The 19,050-nt window shown below is 52.8% G+C and overlaps 1 protein-coding gene and 1 long non-coding RNA gene across 2 annotated transcripts in view; one reads left to right on the top strand and one right to left on the bottom strand.

The window, feature by feature from the left end:
* Nucleotides 1-6,611: 6,611 nt before the first annotated feature.
* The window catches only part of LOC144580514 (uncharacterized), a 25,675-nt gene continuing 13,236 nt past the window's right edge, over nucleotides 6,612-19,050 (top strand). The window contains exon 1 of the long non-coding RNA XR_013530076.1: nucleotides 6,612-7,005. This is a non-coding gene — a long non-coding RNA (uncharacterized LOC144580514). The remainder of the gene's footprint in view (nucleotides 7,006-19,050) is intronic.
* Nucleotides 12,928-13,526, bottom strand: LOC128928020 (ATP synthase peripheral stalk subunit d, mitochondrial). The gene has a single exon (XM_035289892.3). It carries the CDS (start codon nucleotides 13,472-13,474, stop codon nucleotides 12,989-12,991), a length of 486 nt encoding a protein of 161 aa, XP_035145783.2. The 5' UTR covers nucleotides 13,475-13,526; the 3' UTR covers nucleotides 12,928-12,988.

The following is a 19,050-nucleotide window of genomic DNA, read 5'->3' as shown; positions in this document are numbered from 1 at the left end:
GAGGTGCAGGAGGCCTGCTACTGGTTTAAACACACCTTTAGAAGGTGCCTGGAGACTCTGGTTGGTAGTTCTTACCCAGCAAAGAGGAACAGGATTGGAGACCCACTTAAAGAAGCCATCTAGCTTCACTTTCATAGATCAGCCATGCTGTGCTGGTACCATTTCTACCCCTCATCAGGTTGGGCTCTCCATAGCCAAAAGACTGAAAGAGCTAAGGTGCTGAAACAGCATAGATGGTAGCCCACTCTTTCTCTAGGAACTCTCAGAAAGTTTTTAAACCTCTGTTGGCCAGAAAACATCTGGCCCAACCAGAGATGAGGAGCATATCAGGGTCCCAATTAAAGAAGCAGGCTGATTACATTATGTTGGAGCCACTGTGCTGTGCTGGGGTACCCTTTCTGATCCTGAATGATTTGGATTCTCCTAAGCCGACAGGCTGGAATGGCTGAGTACAAACAGCAAATGGGGGGGGGCTCACTCCTTCCACTGGGCACTGCATCCAGGAAGAAATCAAAACTCTGCTGGAGAATATGAAAGGGGCTGTCCAGAGGCTCTGGCAGAAGGCCCCACCATTAGATAAAAAATGCCTCAGGGTCCCACTTCAAGAAGCAGTCTGGCCACATTTTGGTAGAGCCACAGTGCTGTGTTGAGGGTTCACTCCATCTGCCGTCAATTTTATTTGGACTCTCCTAAGTCCAGGCTGGAATGGCTGAGTCATTCAAATAGCAAACATGGCAGCCTTCCCTGCCTCCGAGAACTCTGTTTCGTCTCAAGTAGCTGCAACACTGTTGCTGGGGGCTGGCTGGAATTCCAAGCCAATGAGTCTTATCATGTAGGGCATCACGGAAATGGGGCCCACAGACTGACGCTGCTCAGGCCCATGGATTCAGCTTCCTCTCTAGGGGTGTTTACAGAGGTCCAACCTCCCACCTTGTCTGAGTTGCAGTCATCTTTTCCAGAGATCCCGGAGCCAAAGCACGTGAAGCTCCTGAGATCCTGTTTGTGTCTGAGCAGTTGTTTTGCCAAGACCATGTAGCTGTGTGTGTCAGACCAAAGGCCCTGGTGGAATGGGTTCATAAGAAAATCTCCTGAACTGAGGTTGCAGAGATTCATGGGAGAAGTGTGGCTTCCCAGAGTCACACATTTGCTCACCACTTCCCTGGACAGGGCAGGTTCCCTTGGGTTTGTGTTACTTCTGGGTGAGCGGTTACCATGGCTTGCTTTTCTCCATTCTTCATTAGTCCCAATGCAAATGCCTGGGTGTTTCAGTTGAAGGTGTTGTATTTACTTTCCCCCTTTGTTTCTTTCCATGAGAGCCACACACCATAGCTACTTTTAGTCAGCCCTCTTGGCACCATTACCTGCTACAATCTTTTGGTAGACGGTTTTATCCTGTAGGCTGTCTCTGGCCCTAGATGACTGTAGGAGCACCAGCCTGCACCAAAAACTACGTGCATTTCAGAGAGCAAGAAAGAGAAAAAATAAAAGGTCAAAGTGACTCACACAGCTGTGTCAGCTCCATCTGAGGAGTCTTCCCAAAGTCCCATCGATACTTCTGATTATTTATGCCCAGTTGTCTTAAAGGTCCTCTAGTCATTGTTAGCTTCAATAGTGGTCAGGAGCTATAACTTTTGTGTTTGGTAAGTTGCTGTTTGCATAAAAGTGAGTCTGTTTTGAAGGAGATAAGTAAAATAAGAAATGTGGCAATGACCACTGCTCTTTTTCTACACTAAATTTAAAGATAAACAGGAGAAGGTGGAGTTTTCTCAGATAAAGTGGGTGTTCATGTCCCAAACAAAAATTCTTTTGGTGTTTATTACCTTTCAGACCCAATGAGGAAAAGTCTTGGTTGTGATAAAAACGTCGTTTATGAACAAAGGTTAGTGAAGATTAACTGAACCCTTTCTTTGACTATGCCAACCTTGACTTTTTAATTTTTGAAACGGAGTTTCGCTCTTGTTACCCAGGCTGGAGTGCAATGGCATGATCTTTGCTCACCGCAACCTCTGCCTCCTGGGTTCAGGCGATTCTCCTGCCTCAGCATCCCGAGTAGCTGGGATCACAGGCATGTGTCACCATGCCCAGCTAATTTTTTGTATTTTTAGTAGAGACGGGGTTTCACCATGTTGATCAAGTTGTTCTCGATCTCTTGACCTCATTATCCACCCACCTCAGCCTCCCAAAGTGCTGGGATTACAGGCGTGAGCCACCGTGCCGAGCCCCCAACCTTGACTTATTACCTGGCTTGTGGTTTAAGAAGCTCATTTTCAGAAACTCTGTTAAGACTTAGCATATTCCACATATCCTCTACATCCACTCATATTGCGATTCCCCTTTCTTGATATTTAAGTCCTCAGCCAGCCTGTAACCAGAATGCTGTTAGAAAAAATTTCTCTTCCTTTGATATTTTGGCGAATGTTTTTCAGTGATTTCTTATCCACTGATTTATTCCACTTATTGAGTACAAATCCTGAGTTGTCGGTGTTCAGAGTTATGATCAGTTTCTGAGCCCTATTACAATGGCCATAACAACTACTGCAATTGTATTAAAGTCTTCCTTCCCAATGTTTAACAAATGTCAGAATTTTGTATTTGATAGTTGGCCAACAAAATGTTTGTGTATAAAAACAGTTTTAAGTTCTCCTCAGAAAATGATGTGAAACAGCGTGTAGTTGCATAGTTGCATCTGCCTGACCCTTGTGTGTCCAGAAAAGGATGCTTTTTATTCAAATGGGATGAGAGTGGAAGATATAGAAAAGTGGACTTGTAGAAATTATGGTCCCTATAGACAATGTGTAGAAGCAGAATCTGTCAATTTTGATATAAAAAAATCAGGTAATTTTTATTTAAATGTAGTAACCCTCATAAAAATAATTCAATTTAATTAAAAATTGGAGCAGGTTAATTTGAATTTATTATATTTTTGTAGAATATAAATTCATGAAGTTAAAATTTCCTATCTAAGTTTGCTCTGGAAAACACATCCTCAAATAAATAAAATCTGTTTTATTTGATTGTTTCATTTTATCTGTTTATTAAATCCATAACAAAATTATTTTGTGTGGTTCAAGTTCTTTAATATAACTTAGTATGGTCAAAATGGAAGGGTGAAAATTGCAAGACCAATCTAACATTTGTCATCCTAAATAGTCTTTCTTAAAGTCATAAGAATGCATTTTAAACTAATTCAGCAACTAGGTATTTAAGTGCATGTTTTAGCTTATGCTGAAGTGTCAGATACCACCCCCCCTAATTTGCAGTAGAGTAACAGCATATTTTATCACACATAACAGTGCTGCTGGGTGACCAGATTGAAAAGGCCCCTCCTCTCCATGTAGTCATTCAGGAACTCAGAGTTCTTTCATTATTTTTCTTCACCATTCATGACTCTAAAATATAGACTTGATTTGATATGATTTGATTTGATAATGGAAAGCATGGTAAGTCCACTGGATTCCGTAAAGATGAGCACATTGCTAAACTTTGGTTGTGAAGTGGATTTTTTGGTCCGAGCAAGGCTGAGTGTAATACCATGTTGGTGGATAAAGGATTCTGTGTGTCCATGGATGGCAGTTTTGGCAGAAGAATTTTATGCAAGGAAAACAAATTTATATCCATGGTAAGAGCCTACTCCATTGAGTACAAACTATTTCCCCTTATATTATGCAAATTATTAAGTGTAATAAATGTACTATCAGGCACCTGGAGAATCACTGCAGATATGACATCATATCAAAAACTCGATGTTGATCTGTGGTGCTGTGAGATTGAACACTCAGAGTTGGCTGTATCGAGACTGGGCTTTTGGATTCCAAGTTCATGTTGCTCAGGCTGTGCATTGCTTCTATTTCTGCTACTATGTTCACCTTGTTCATAAGTCCATGAGGTGATGACGGGAGTGGGGAGGAAAATAAGAAAAATCAATACCCATAGAACAAGTCATTCTGTCCACGTTATTATCAACATCCTACTCTGACGCGGTCACCCCATGGTGGGCATTCACATGGAACATACATATTTTTATGTAATTTACCCAGTGAAAGGTATTTCTCCACAAAATTCCTTCCATTTTCTTCATGAATTTTGTAATTAAGTTTTCTGCATATTGCTGACCATCTAACCAATTCATAAGCCACAGATGTGTTGAAGGAGTGGGGATTATATGATCTAAAATTCTTGGTCTTAAGCAGTCACTGCCTCAGCCCTTCAGTAGCTGAGACTCCGTGTACACGACACAATGCTCAGCGAATTTTGTGATATTTCTGTTAGAGATGGGATTTGGCTGTGTTTTCCTGGATGGTCTCACTGTACCTGCCTCAAGAGTTTTCCCAGCTTGGCCTGCAAAGTGCTGGCAATAAAGGCATAAACCACCACAGTCGGCACCTATAATTTGATATTTTAAACAGTATGTAGTGAAAGCTATCCCTAAGTTATCTAGGGAAGAAAAGGTCACGATCACAGTGTAAAACTGTACAGATATAATGCGTACACATATGTTCATACATGCTTGCGTTTGTGTGTTGGTGTGTTTTCTGAGAAAGTACTTCATTGCTACCAGGCTAGGATAGCATTCATGGTCTTCTGGTGATGTCGGATTTTGAACTTCCAGGATTCATGGAACAAGAGTCCTAACTGATTCACAAGCGGGTGAACGTTGTGAAACACGATTAAGTAACAAGCACTGTGGAAGAAACAACTGGCCATGGACAACAGTGAGTATTCACACCGTCTTATCTGTGAAACGCTTTGCTCAGAGCACGCTTTTTATTCACTTCATTCTATGGTGACGCATATTGCTACTCTGAGTTGGTGAGAGATTGAAGCTGTGGTCCACCGTGAAACCCTGAAGACTGGCCTTCTGTCTGAGGTAGCTCCTGCCTCTATCCGTACCTGTGCCGCACACCAATGGAGACTCTTCTCTCTGGATAAATGGTAGTTCCCAATGATCCGACTATCATTCCCAGGGGCTCTGGTTGAATTGTTTTTGGAACCGTCTTGGAGGATGTCCTGCATTCCGAAACAATGGCCAAGGGAAATCACAAGAAAATGCTCGACTGCCTGTGCCTGTGTCCCCTGCACTTCGTCGCTTACCCTTCCATCAGGGATCCAACTTATTCCAGGATGACACTTGTTTTGGTTTTCGTTGGGCGTCACCTAGCGGCGGCCCATATTGAAAATTTAAGCAGCGCTCATGACCAGCCTGGGCAATATAATGAAAACCCGTGTCTACTAAAAATACAAAAATTAGCCAGGCGTGGGGGCAGGTGCCTGTAATCCCAGCTACTCAGGACGCTAAGGCAGGAGAATTGCTCGAACACTGGAGACAGAAGTTGCAGTGAGCCAAGATGGTGCCATTTCCCTCCAGCCTGGGCAACAAAGCCTCTGTCTCAAAAAAATACAGAATAAAGGAAGAGAAGAGAATTTCAGAATCACAGACCAGAGCTGTACTCCGGTAGCCTGCGCACAGCTCACTCACTGCAACAGTGAACTTCTGTGCTTAAGCACTTCTCCTGCCTCAGCTTCCTGCGTTGCTGAGAATATAGGCATGTTCCACAATGCTTGGCAATTTTTTTAAGTAGTGCTAATCTCTCTCGTTGTGTTGCCCAGGTTAGTCTCAGACTCCTGACCTCTAGCCATTCTTCCACCTTGGTCTGTAGAAGTGTTAGAATTACAGGCATGAGCCACTGTGCCCATTCCTATAATTTGATATTTTCAACAATACTTTTAGTGAAATCCATCACGAAGGCATTTAGCAAAGAAAGCTCACTATTATGATACAAACTTGTATATATATTGTGTGCTCATGTGAGCGTTCCTCCGTGTCTGTTTTCTGAGAAATGGTATTCTTTTACCTAGGGGCATTTGTTGAAGAGCTGTGGGGACCGTTTGGGAGGATGCTCTTGGCCAGTAACATAATGAAACAGAAATCAGAAGACTGGCGACCCCATGTGCCTTCATATCCTTCCCCTTCGTCGCTCACCCGCAAACCAGGGATCCCACTCATTCCTGGCCGACATGTCGTTTGCTTGTTATCTGGCGTCACCTACCGGTCAGTTTTATTGAAAACGTAGGTGTTAAGCTTGTAGGCAAAACTTGAGCAGCCAGGTAAAGCAGTGGTTTCTTTGAAGTCCCACACACCCTGAGCTCAGAGGCACTCCTTTCCTCCCTTCCCACAAGGCCTTGTTGTCTAGGAAACCTCCACACTTGCTTGGCCCCATTGTTCTATTATTTGTATTTCTTTCTTTTCTTTTCTTTTTTTTTTTTTTCTTGAGACTGAATTTTGCTTTTGTTGCAAAAGTTTGGAGTGCAATGACGCCATCTGGGCTCATTACAACATCCACCTCCTGGGTTCAAGCGATTCTCCTACCTTGGCAAAATTAATTTTCTAAAATGAGTGAGACCTGTCTCAGGTGTTCGAGGTTCACAATGATACGTGCATTGTAGAAGCACACTTGGAGTTATCATGAACAAGAACGATCCTAAATCCCTACATATGCAGCGAAGCCGGGTATTTGTAAACTAAATGGCACTTCCTGGAAGTAAATGAATGCATGCTGGGAAAAAACTATGAACCTCCCACCTTTTAAGGAAGCGGTAACAGTAAATTATTTGTCATTTTCAGAGTCAGCTTTTTCCCTGAGTCATCCCCACCCAGGTTGGAAACATTCCAGAGTGAGCAGAGGTGCCTCCAGCCTTTGCTTCTCCCCCCTTTGTCCCCTGGGCCCTTCTCTCAACCTTTGCCGCAATCACATTTCAGATCCTGCAAAAGCAGATGGGAGCCCTGGAGAGAGTTCTCTTTTCTTTCTTTCTCCAGTACAATGGCACGACCTCGGCTCGCTGCAAGCTCCACCTCCTGGGTTCCAGGGATTCTTCTGCCTCCGCCTTCTGAGTAGCTGGGATTATGGGCCACCACCACCTCGCCCGACAAATTTTTTGTATTTTCAGTAAAGTGGGGTTTCGTCGTGTTTTCCAGGCTGGGATTACAGGCTTGAGCCACCGCACCCGGTGAGTTATGTTTTCTTTTTAAAGGGAAAGGCAGACTGGAATGGATTTACCCCAGAGCTGTGCATATGCTTGGAAATCATCATAGTTAGACATGTGAAACAGATTAGTTTCACTGTATCTGTGTCCCATGTGTTGTTGCCTATGTGTTGCCACAGTACAGTAGAAACCGCAGGTTTAGATTTTTGTTGTATGTGCTTGGCTGAGTAGCCAATGGGGCGAAGCTACCCTCTGTGAGATTATTATTGACTCCTCTAAGTCAGAATCCCTCTTAGGCACAACTATAGGGCAGCCTCAGAGCCTCGATTGACCTCAGATAGAGGGTCTTGTTCATCTCCTCAGCGGGCCAGTCCACTACGGGCATCACTGAAACAGCGGTTCATTCAGAGAGCCCCTCCTCCTGGGAAATGAGGTGTGACCAGAAAGAAAGTAGTCCCCTGGACCATCACTTAACGAAATTCTGGGAAGCCTGATGTTAAATTATTCCTAGATGCCCTGCTTCAGGGGTCAGCGTTTTCTTTTTTTATTTTTATTTTTTGAGATGAGGTCTCACTTTCACCCAGACTGGAGTGTAGTGGCATGATCCCAGCTCACTGCAACCACCACTTCCCAGGTTTAAGCAATTATCCTGCCTCAGCCTCCTAAGTAGATGGGATTACACGCATGCACTACCATGCCTGGCTAATTTTTTTTTTTTTTTTTTATGGAGTCTTGCTCTGTCGCCCAGGCATGAGTCCAGTAGGGTGAACTCTGTGCTCTGCAACTCCGCCTCCCGGGTTCAAGTGATTCTCCTGCCACAGCCCACTAAGTAGCTGAGATAAGAGGTGCTCACCACACCCTGCTAATTTTTGTATTGTTTGTTTCCCCATTTTGGCCAGGCTGTCTGGCTCTTGTGACCGCAGATGATAAGCCTACCTCGACCTCCCAAAGTGCTGGGATTATAGGACTGAGTCACCATGATGGTCCCTGAGTCAGGGTTTTCTATGGAGAAGAGCAGATCCCTCGTGGCAATCTATTGAAACTCAGTCCTCCACACAAGGTACTCTCCACACGTGTGGAGAACCCAAAGATATGGCGTGTTCTGTGTAAGTTACCTGTGCTGCTTTACATTCCATTCCTCCTCCTTTTGCCCCTGGAGACATCGCTCCAAACCTATTTATGTTCACTGTCCCTGGAGCCCAGAAACAAGCAGCCTATATCTCATTTCAGAGATCATCTGTGGCTGCTGAACTATGGAAAGGCTCCCATTCCCTTACTCCGGCTGTCAAAAGTACCTTGCCCATAGTTGCTCAAGAAACGGGGGTGTCTTGACTTGGCTTTTGCCTCCTTGGTTTCGCCTTATGCTTCCACCGCACTGGAAACTACTGCATGGGCTGGAACCAGATTCCTCCAGTCTGGTGACAATGACTGAGGTGGACATGTCAGGTGGCATACCATTAGTAAAATCTGTAACTGAAACCTCGCAAACCGTTGATGATGTTGGGTACAAGATTTTCTTCATTCTGTACTACAAAGCTCTGAGACTTTTGCTTTGTTGTTTTTCCTCCCTGTTGCGTGACACGTGTTCACCGTTCTTTTGTTTCGATACTCTGCGGACGGTCGACGGTGGCGGGGGGGTTGGGGGGCGGGTGTGGAACGGAGAAGGGACTCTAACTTTGGCAGGTTTCACGAGAGACGCGGGAGACCGCCGAGGAACGTGAGACGAGTGCTTTGCCGAATGCCCCGCTCGTTCTCCCGACCCGGCTCGTGAGAGCACGAACGCGGCCGGTGGGTCGGGAGATATCTACGTGGTCGTGACTCGGCCGTCACGCCCGACGATGGCGGCGACGGCTCGGAAACGTGCGGTCTTTCGGTGCCGATCTGGCACGGTGACGACAGATTCCGAACGGCCCGTGTCTGTGTCTGTTCCTGACGGTACCGTGGTGTATCTGCTCTGGTGTCTAGAGAAAGGCGGAGCTTCCCCGTGCTGCCCCGTTTCCTTGCGTTTTCCTTTTGATGTTGATGGATTCACCTACGTGTTTGTTTATTTGAGATCAAGTCTCAGCTGGGGCTGTCGGCGCGCGCCTATAAAATGAATGAACGGATGGATGGATGGATGGATGGATGGATGGATTGGATGGATGGATGGATGGATGGATGGATGGATGGATGGATGGATGGATGAGTGAGTGAATGAATGGACGGACGAGTCGGTTTCTGGAAATATTTACAGGCGAGGTCTGGTGCCGCAGATGAGGGCAGGGCCTTGCTCTGAAATCCTCGAGGCCTCCGCCGTGATTCGGAACGGTGGCTACCTCAAGCGGATGGTCCTGTTTGTGTGCTCTGGTCTTTTTTATTTTTTTGAGACGGAGTGTCGCTCTTGTTACCCAGGCTGGAGTGCGATGGCGCGATCTCGGCTCACCGCAACCTCCGCCTCCTGGGTTCAGGCAATTCTCCTGCCTCAGCCTCCCGAGTAGCTGGGATTACAGGCACGTGCCACCGTGCCCAGCTAATTTATTTATTTGTCTATTTTCCGGTATGTTTAGCAGAGACGGGGTTTCACCACGTTGACCAGGTTGGTCTCGATCTCTCGAGCTCGTGATCCACCCGCCTCGGCCTCCCAAAGTGCTGGGACGACAGGCTTGAGCCACCGCACCCGGCTGTGCTCTGGTCTTCAGGAACGAGCGGAGCCTTCCCGTGCTCCGCCACCTCCTTGTATGTCTTCTACGACCGTCCACGCTTCCATGTACTTTTTTAGAGATGGGGTCTCCCTGTGTCGCCCAGGCCGATCGTAGGTCACTGTGACCTTGAACTGACTGGTGGGCTTAGAGAGATCCTCCCCTGACTCAGCCTCCTGAGGAGCTGGGCCTACCGGCCCGGGCGGGTGCCAGGACGCAACACGGCACAAAACGGCCGGCCGATTATCTATCTATCTATCTTCCTTCTTTTTAATTGTTTTCTTCTGCGACAGAGGTCCCGCTCGCTCGCTCGCTCGCTCGCTCGCTCGCTCTGTCGCCCGGGCTGGAGTGCAATTGCTCCCGGACCCAGCGGGAGGGTCGGGTCGGGTCGGGTCGGGCTGCTTATTCTTTCGGCCTGATGATGAGCTGAAGACGAATTGGGAAAGGAGGGAGTTTTCATTTCTGTGACTGCTTACGGGGAAACGGAAGGCCTGGAAAATATCGCCAGACCGACTCAAAACCACAGAGGAGGTCAGAGCCTGTGTACCTTCCGAGCTCTCTGTGTACGTGTCACGGTGCGTGGTCACCTAAAGAGGGAAGCGAATCCCCCCCACCACCCCCCCGCCCCGGGAGTCTCGCTCTGTCGCCCAGGCTGAAGTGCGGTCGGTGGTGAGATCTTGGCTCACTGCGACCTCCACCTCCCGAGTTCCAGCGATTCTCCTGCCCCTGCCCGGCCTTTCGAGGGCCTGGAGGCGGGGGTTTCGCCATGTTGACGGGGATGGTTCGGAACTCCTGACCCCGGGTGACCCGCCCGCCTCTGCCTCTGACTACCGGAGTGCTGGGGTGAGGGGCGTGGGCCGCCGGGCCTCGGCCTGCTTTTTCTTTTGTTACTAGAGAAGAAAATGGCGTGGGCCCTCTCGCTATCACGGTATACACTCTGCTATTCTGTGGGATACGCCGTGCGTGTGAGTGCGTGCGTGGGTACGTCCGTGCGTGCGTGCGTGCGTGCGTGCGTACGTACCTACGCACGTACGTAGGTGCGTGTGTTTCTGCGCGTATTGCCGAGTCACGGTGCTTCCTTCCCCCTCAGGGTCTCCGCTCCATTAGTTGTGGGGGAAATGCCTGGGAGGGTGCCGGGCTGACACTTGCATATGTTGTCATCGGGCGTCACCTAGCGGTCACCGGTTCTCCGAAGTCTAGGCGGCGTGACGGGACGCTCTGGCCGCCCGCCCACCGTCAGGAGAGACTGTGGCTTCTCTCTGCCACCCGCCCCCCACCTCCCCCCACTTAGAGGCCCGCCCTCCCTTAGTCCATTCGTCCCCCACCCCCACCCCCACCCCCACCCCCGACTCCCTCGTTGCCCAGACGACCCCTGGAGACCCTGGCCGGGCCCGATTGTTCTTCTCTTTGATCCGTTGTTTCCCTTTCTTTCTTGGTGTCTTTCTTAACCCATATGGACCCTTCTGCCTGGGTTTTGTGGATGACAGCTCCACTTTAGGCCTTGTCGTTAGTGGGGACTTTCCCGATTCTCCCCAGATGTAGCGAAAGCAGGTAGATGTCCAGAGTGTGCTCGTAAATGGCGTTTCCCAGAAATCATCGAATGAGTGTGGAGGAAGAAACATGCGGTGCCCCCCTTTCGAGGCAGCGATGCCAGCAATCATGAATTAGGTGTCATTGCTGGAGTCGGCTTGTTTCCTGAGTTGCCCTCCGTGCCCACCCCCACCCCAGTCTTGAATACATTTTAGAATAACCTACTGTGCCTCCGTCCCTTCCCCTTCCTCTTTGTGTCCCCTCCTGCTCCCCTTGGTTTCTCTCCTTCCACTCAGGCATATCCCCCCTTCTTTCTTTCTTTCTCTTTCTCTTTCTCTCTCTCTCTCTCTCTCTCTCCCCCCCTCCCCACCCGCCACCCCTCCCTCCCTCCCTCCCTCCCTCCCTAGGTAAACTCACTCAACCACCCTGGCCCAGGCCCTCATAGTCATTTTTCTTCTTTTTTTTGGAAACAGAGTCTCACTCTGTCACCCAGGCTGGAGTTCGAGGGCACGATCTCGGCTCGCGGCGGCCTCTGCCTCCCGGGTTAAGGCGATTCTCCTGCCTCAGCCTCCTGAGTGGCTGGGGGTTACAGGCATGCACTGCCACGCCCGGAGAAGTTCTTTCTTTCTTTCTTTCTTTCTTTCTTTCTTTCTTTCTTTCTTTGATTAAAATTAAAGAAGTTTATTTGTATTGTTAGCAGAGACGGGGTTTCACCATGTTGGCCAGCCTGTTGTTGGACTCCTGACCTCAGGTGGCCCACCCGCCTCAGCCTCCCCAGAGTGCTGGGATGACAGGCCTGAGCCACCGCGCCCGGCTCATTGTCACTTTTAACGGTTACCTTACGTGTGGCATTTTTATTTTCCTGGCCAACATATTCCTAAGGTGGAAGGTGTGTCGCAGCCCCTCCCCGGGCCTTACTATGCCGGTAGAGGATTTTTCGAAAAGAAATCTGTCTGTGCTTTCTCCTTTAGTTTCTCTCTCCCTAATTGCCTTCTCCAGTTCTTTCTTTCTTGTTTGTTTCTTTTGTCGTTTTCTGTGTTTCGTTCGTTGTTCCTGTGTTTCTTTCGTTGTTTCTGTGTTTCTTGTGTGGTATTTTTTTTTTTTTTTTTTGAGATGGAGTTTCCCTTTTGTTACCCAGGCTGGAGTGCAATGGCGCGATCTCGGCTCACCGCAACCTCCACCTCCTGGGTTCAGGCAATTCTCCTGCCTCAGCCTCCTGAGTAGCTGGGATGACAGGCACGCACCAGCATGCCCAGCTAATTTTTTGTATCTTTAGTAGAAACGGGGTTTCACCATGTTGACCTGGATGGTCTCTATCTCTTGACCCCGTGATCCACCCACCTTGGCCTCCCAAAGAGCTGGGATTACAGGCTTGAGCCACCGCGACCGGCTCCTTCCTTCCTTCCTTTCTCTCTCTCTCTCTCTCTCTCTCTCTCTCTCTCTCTCTCTCTCTTTCTTTCTTTCTTTCTTTCTTTCTTCTTTCTTTCTTTTTTCCTTTTTTCTTTATTTTGAGACAAGAGTCTCACTCTGTCACCCAGGCTGGAGTGCGATGGTGCGATCTCAGCTCACGGTGACCTCCACCTCCGGGGTTCAAGCGATTCTCCTGCCTCTGCCTCCTGAGTGGCTGGGGTTACAGGCATGTGCCACCACGTCCGGAGAATTTGTTTTTCTTTTCCTTTTTTATTTTTAACATTAAAATTAAAGAGGTTCTTTTTTTTTTTTTTTTTTTAATAATTACTTTTATTTTTAATGTCCAGAATGTGTAATATAAGGGCCAGAGCCTCCTCCTGGACTCAATTTTATAAATTCTCAATTGGTTGGTGAGGCCAATAGGGATACTTTTGCTTGTCCAATTTGGTTTCTGGGAAAGCTTCGTTCAAGTCCTCAATGGTCATCTGTTCAAATGGAATTAAGTTCTTATACTTCTCCATCTTTTTCTCATATTCTACAACCCTGGCCTTTGAGAGAGACACCCACTCAGCACAAGACTTCACATCTTCTTTTTCTTCAGCATCCACCAGGGCAGTATATGGATCCTCTGGTATAGGAACCTTCAGGGCATTAAACTTCTTCTCAAAGTCATCCACCAAGCCTGCTTTGGCCTCATTGGCCTTGTAGTAAGCCCAGTCAATAGATGGTGGATTCTCAGGTAAAGCAGCCAACCTGGAGGTTAGGATCTCATTCCAGGATTTCAGGGAATTAGCAATGGCCTTTTGGTTTTGGGGTATGATCTCCCAAAAAGCTATCCAGTCAATGGTTTTTAGAGCAAGTTTTCGCCCAGCCATCTTGGAATCCTTCACCGACCCCAGCTGCCTATCGTCCACAGCAGCAAGTAACGGAAGTGGGTCCCTTTTTTTTTTTTTGGTATTTTTAGCAGAGACGGGGTTTTACCATGTCGGTCAGCCTGTTGTTGGACTCCTGACCTCAGGTGGCCCACCCGACTCAGCCCCCCAGAATGCTGGGATGACAGGCGTGAGCCACCGCGCCCGGCTCATAGTCACGTTTAACGGTGACGTTACACGTGGTATTTATATTTTCCTGGCCAACCGTATTTGTAAGGTGGAAGGTGGGTCGCAGCCCCTCCCTGGGCCTTACTATGCTGTTAGAGGATCTTTCGAAAGGAAATCTGTCTATCCTTTCTCCTTTGTTTCTCTCTTCCTAATTGCCTTTTCCAGTTCTTTCTTTCTTTCTTTCTTTCTTTCTTTCTTTCTTTCTTTCTTTCTTTCTTGTTTGTTTCTTTTGTCGTTTCTGGGTTTCGTTCATTGTTCCTGTGTTTCTTTCGATGTTTCTGTGTTTCTTGTGTGGCCTTTCTTTTTCTTTTTTTATTTTTTATTTCTTTTTTCTTTTGAGACAGAGTCTCAGCCTGTCACCCAGGCTGGAGTGCGATGGCGCGATCTCGGCTCACGGTGACCTCCGGCCTCCATGGTTCAAGCGATTCTCCTGCCTCAGCCTCCTGAGTGGCTGGGATGGCGGGCGTGTGCCACCGCGCCCAGGTAATTTTTGTATTTTTAGTAGAGACGGGGTTTCAACGTTTTGGCCAGGCTGGTCTCGAACTGCTGACCCTGTGATCCGCCCGCCTCGGCCTCCCAAAGTGCTGGGATGACAGGCATGAGCCACCTTGCTTGGCCTCTCTCTCTCTCTCTCTCTCTCTCTCTCTCTCTCTCTTTTTCTCTGTCTGTCTGTCTGTCTTTCTCTGTTGCTCTTTCTTTCTGTCTCCCTGCCTTTCTTTCGAGATGGAGCCTAGCTCTGTCGCCAGGCCCGATTATGTTTAGCAAGAAATTTCATTTTGTCTATTTTCTTTCTTTCTTCTCTCTGCCTTCCTTCCTTTCTTTTCTTTTTCCCTTTTTTTAGATTTTTACCTAAATGCAGGTGGGGGCTAATGCCGAAAATGGCATTAGCCTCTTCTTTCTGCCTTCCTTTCTTCTTGCTCTGTGTTTTTCTCTTTCTTTCCCTCCTCCCTCCCTCCCTCCCTCCCTCCCTCCCTCCCTCCCTCCCTTCTTTCCTTTTTTCTGTTCCTTTCCTTTTTTTCTCTCTTTCTTTGTCTTTTATACTTTTTTTGTCTCTTTCGCCCTTTTTTCCTTCACCTCTTTCCTCATTCTTTCTCTTCTTCATCTTTCTTCATTTTCCACCTGTCTTTCATCATCTATTTTCTCCAGATTTTAAAATTTCTGTTTTCTCCATGTCCTTCCTCCCCCCACCCTGCTTCCTTTCTTCCCTCTCTCCTTCCTCCATGTGTCTTTTTTCTATCCCCCCTCCCTCCCTCCCTCCCTCCCTCCCTCCCTCCCTCCCTCCCTCCCCCACACCCCAGGTTTGATTGTGAAAGTGTCCTCATTCTGTGTCTCTCTGTCACCTGAACGACTCGCGACCGAGTCCTGTGTGTTCTTTCTCCCTCCGAGATGCATGTCCAAACAGCCACACGTCGTGGGCTTGTCTTTGGAGCCTGTCTCGGTCTACGCAGAGACACGTTTGGAGGACGGTTTCTGTGGGGTTGGGGTGGAGGGGCTGTGTCTTCGGCCTCGGCCAGACTTTTCTCGACTCACGGTTTCGGTTTTGCCGTCCGCCGGCCGCCCTGCCATCTGGATCTCTCTCGGTGACAGGTTTGGGGACCTGGTCGTCGCCGGTTGTCGGGCTCCATCTGGCGGCCGCTTTTATATGGTTTTCTTGGCTTCTGGAGCTCCGGTGACAGCTGCCGAGGGAGGGGACCGTCCCCGCTGTGAGCTAGTCATTGCTCCGGAAAGCCTGCGGCCGTCAGCGGGGCTGTCCCTGTGGCGCCAGAGCTCTGGCGAGTCACTTGTGAGTCAGAGCTCGGGCGTGCAGGGCTGTATGGGGGCAGGCTGTCGCCGAGTTTCCAGGCCCGAGCGAGGTGTCGGGGCTGCCCGGGCCGGTCGACCAGTACGCCGTAGCTCCCGAGGCCCGACCCGCGACCCGCGGGGACCCTCCGGGCGTGGCGCGGGTGGCCGGGGACGCCACTCCACGGCCCTGTGGCGGGCCAGCGCGGGCCCTGGCCGCCAGAGGCACCCACCCACCCGCCGGATTTCTTTCCCGAGTCCCTGTGGGGAGTCGGTGGCCTTCCTGCGCCGTCCTCCCGGGGTGCCGCGCCTGGCCGCGGTCCCTCTGCTGTGACGCTTTACTTCCGAGTCCGCCTTCGTGGTCGGAGAGTGGTCCCTGAGCGCCTTCGGTCCCTCGTGTCGTGTGTCCCTCGCGTGTGAGGGGACGGCCGAAAGAGTCTGTTTCTGAAGGCACGGGCCGGCCCCTGCGTGGCACCGGTGGCCCGGAGGGCGTGCCCGGGAAGGGCTGCTCCCTGGTGTGTGTGTGTGTGTGTGTGTGTGTGTGTGTGTGTGTGTGTGTGTTTAGGTCGACCAGACAGCCCTGGGTGCTCCATGTCTGGCTGTGATGGTGGCCTTTTTGGGGACAGATGTCCGTGTCACGCATTTCTGAGTCGGCGGTGTGGCCGGTGACTAGACCCCCTGCCCCCTGGGCGGGGTGTATCTTTCACTCTGAGTTGTCGTTTTGTGCCACCGGGTTATTGCTGACACGCTGTCCTCTGGCGACCCGTCGCTGGAGAGGTCGGGCCTCTGGATGCGTGGGGGGTCTCTGGTCTACCGGTGACCCGGCTAGCCGGCCCTGCTCTGGGTTGAGCCGCCGGCTGGGGCCCGTGTGCCTTGCCTCCCGTGCATCCGTCTGAGTGTCCCGGCTCCCTGGTGCCGCCCTGGGCCCGGGTCTCTTCCGACTCACCTGGGTGTGGCGGGGAAAGGCCGGTGCGGGCGGGCGGGCTCCCGTCTGCCTGCGTGTGCGCTCCCTGCTGCGGGCACCTGGGGCGGTCGCGACGACCCCGTTCCGTTGGCTCCGTGCCGTGCGTGTCAGGCGTCCTCCTCTCCTCTGGGGTTGTCCGCCGTCCCTTCCCCGGAGCGGGGCTGGCCGGCCTCGGGCCCGTGGGCTCCGTGGCTTTGCTGAGGTTGACTCCTTCGCCCCGCTCTGGGTCTCTTCCGATCGATGTGGTGACGTCACGCTCTCCCGGGCCGCGACCGATCCGCGGTGAGCGAGGGACGGACATTCTCGGTGAATGGGACCGCTCTTCTCGTCCCGCCCGCGGGGGCCCCCTTGCCTCTCCTGCACCCTGCCTGTGGGGTCTGGATCGGGAGGTGTAGGGGGTACGGAATCCGGCCCGACCTCGCCGTGCTCCCCCGTTCTCCGCCTGGCGGGGGCCGGTGGGGTCCTCTGACGCGGCAGGCATCCCTCGCTCTCGCCTCCTGTGGTTGTTGCCTTGTCGGGGGCGGCCCCTCTCCGCGGCGGTGGGGGGCTCGTCCCGATGGCCCGTCGTGCTGCCCTCGCCGGGGTGGTGCGAGCGTTGGCTCGGCTTGGGCCTTTTGCGGTGCTCCTGGAGCGCTCCGGGTTGTCCCTCAGGTGCCCGAGGCCGAGCGGTGGTGTCGTTCCCGCCCCCGGGGCCCCCTCCTCCGGTTGCCGCCATGGGGTCTGCGTGTGGGTCCCGAGGAGAAGCGCTCAGCTCGTCGGAGGGTTGTCGTCGAGGCGATCGATCGAGGTTTTGTGCCCCTCGACGCGGGGTTGAGGGGGTGCCTCGGGTTCCGCTCCTCTCGCCGTAGACCTCATCCCTCCCTTCCCTGGGTGTCCCTGAGCGCCTCCGTGGGCGGCCCGGCGAGGGGCGACCTGTGGGTGGGGGAGTGTGACCCGCCCTCGGTGAGAAAGCCTTCTCTAGCGATCCCAGAGGTGTGCTTTGGGGGTACCGGACTCCCCCGGCCCGCCGCCTCTCTCTGCGTTGTGGTAGCGCTTCCGCGTGGCGATTGGATTCGCTCGTGTGTAGGCAGAGTTCCCTCTTCCTCCTCGGTGGCGGGGAGAAGTGGGGTCCGCCGGTCTCCGCGGTGGGGACCGAGCGCCGCTCGTCGCCTACTGTGGCCCGCGCCTCCCCCCTCTGAGTCGGGGGAGGGTCCCGCCGGGCCGGGCCCTGTGTCCTCGCCGTTGGGGAGGTCGTCGCTTGAAGGCTGGGTGCGTGTGGTGTCCCGTCTGGCGCGTGACCCCCTTCCGCTGCGAGCCGGCTCTCCGCCCGCTCCCGTGCCGTGCCGAGCCCTTGCCGGTGCCGGCGACCGCGCTGTGTGCGGGGCGACGGGTCGGGCCGCCTGGGCCCGGGAAAGCGTCCCCACGGTGGGGCGTGCCGGTCTCCCGGAGCGGGACCGGGTCGCGGATGGACGAGATCCTGGGTGTGTCGCCCTGGCGTCGGGCTTGTCGCTGTGGTCGCTCCGGGGCCCCCGGCGGTGGGGTCCGGGTCCCGTGAGGGGTCTCCGCGGTGGTGCCGAGGGCCGGCCGGTGTCCCGGGTGGGAGGGCTGCGGGACCGCCCTCGTGTCTGTGGCGGTGGGATCCCGTGGTCGTGTCTTCCCCGGTGGCCCGGCTGTGCCCGAGGTTCCCGCCCGGGTCCTCGGCGGGCTCCCGTGCCCCTGCCCTCGTGGGCCCCGGCCCTGCGTGTGCGCCCACTCCCCGCCGCTGCCTGCCGATCCTTTCTCTCTGAGCGGCTCTCCGGCTGCGCCGGGGCGGCCCCGTCTGGGACCCGAGCCGGCTCCGCCTTGAGGGGCGTCGCCCCCGGCCACCATCGGCCGGTGTCCGCGTCCCCCTGGTGTGTGCCTCGGCTTCGCGCACCGGCGGCGGTCAGCCCCGCGTGGGCCCGGTGGGCGTCGGAGAGGTCGGGTCGGCCCGCCGCGTGTGTAGGGAAGACGGTTATGGGGCGCTGGCCGCGACTGCGGTGGCGGTGTGGGGGAGCCGCGGGCCCCCGAGAGGCGTGCGTGGGTCGCCGAAGGCCAGGCGGCCGCTCCGTGTGCCGCGCGGGACCGCCCCTGTGTGCCCAAACGGGCCGCTGGCGGTGAGACCCCGTTGTGTGTCCACGGCTGCTGCGGTCGTCTGTGCCCGAGGCTTCTCCCCGGATCCTCGCGGTGGCCCGCCGCCCACCCCCTCCCCGCTCGCCGCCTTCCCCGCGCCTTCCACGGTCGCCTCGGGCTTGCCCGGGGTCTCGTCTCCTCCCGAACCCGCTCTCCCGCTCCGCGTCCGCACGCCCCGGGTGCGCGCCTCGCTTCCCGGGCCCGCCGGGGCCCCTCCCCGAGGCGTCTTGGGTGTCGACGTCCGGGGGCGGCGGCGTGTCCTTCCCCCGCGTTGCGGGTCCCGTTCGGCGCGTGCGTGCGCCCGAGCGCGCCCCGGTGGTCTCTCCCGGCCAGCCGTCGTGTGTAAGTAAGGTCGACCTCCGGCCTGCCGGCCGCCCGCCCCCCGGTTCGGGGGGGGGCCCGGGCCGGGACCTCCGGTCCCGGTCCCGGTCCCTCGTTCCGGGTCGGTGGGTCGGCCGGACGGCTTCCGTCGCCTTCT

Source organism: Callithrix jacchus, chromosome 20 (assembly GCF_049354715.1).
Source record: "Callithrix jacchus isolate 240 chromosome 20, calJac240_pri, whole genome shotgun sequence".
In the NCBI taxonomy this organism is placed as follows: domain Eukaryota; kingdom Metazoa; phylum Chordata; class Mammalia; order Primates; family Cebidae; genus Callithrix; species Callithrix jacchus.
Note: the sequence above shows the minus strand (reverse complement) of the source record. Positions and strands in the feature narration are given on the sequence as shown.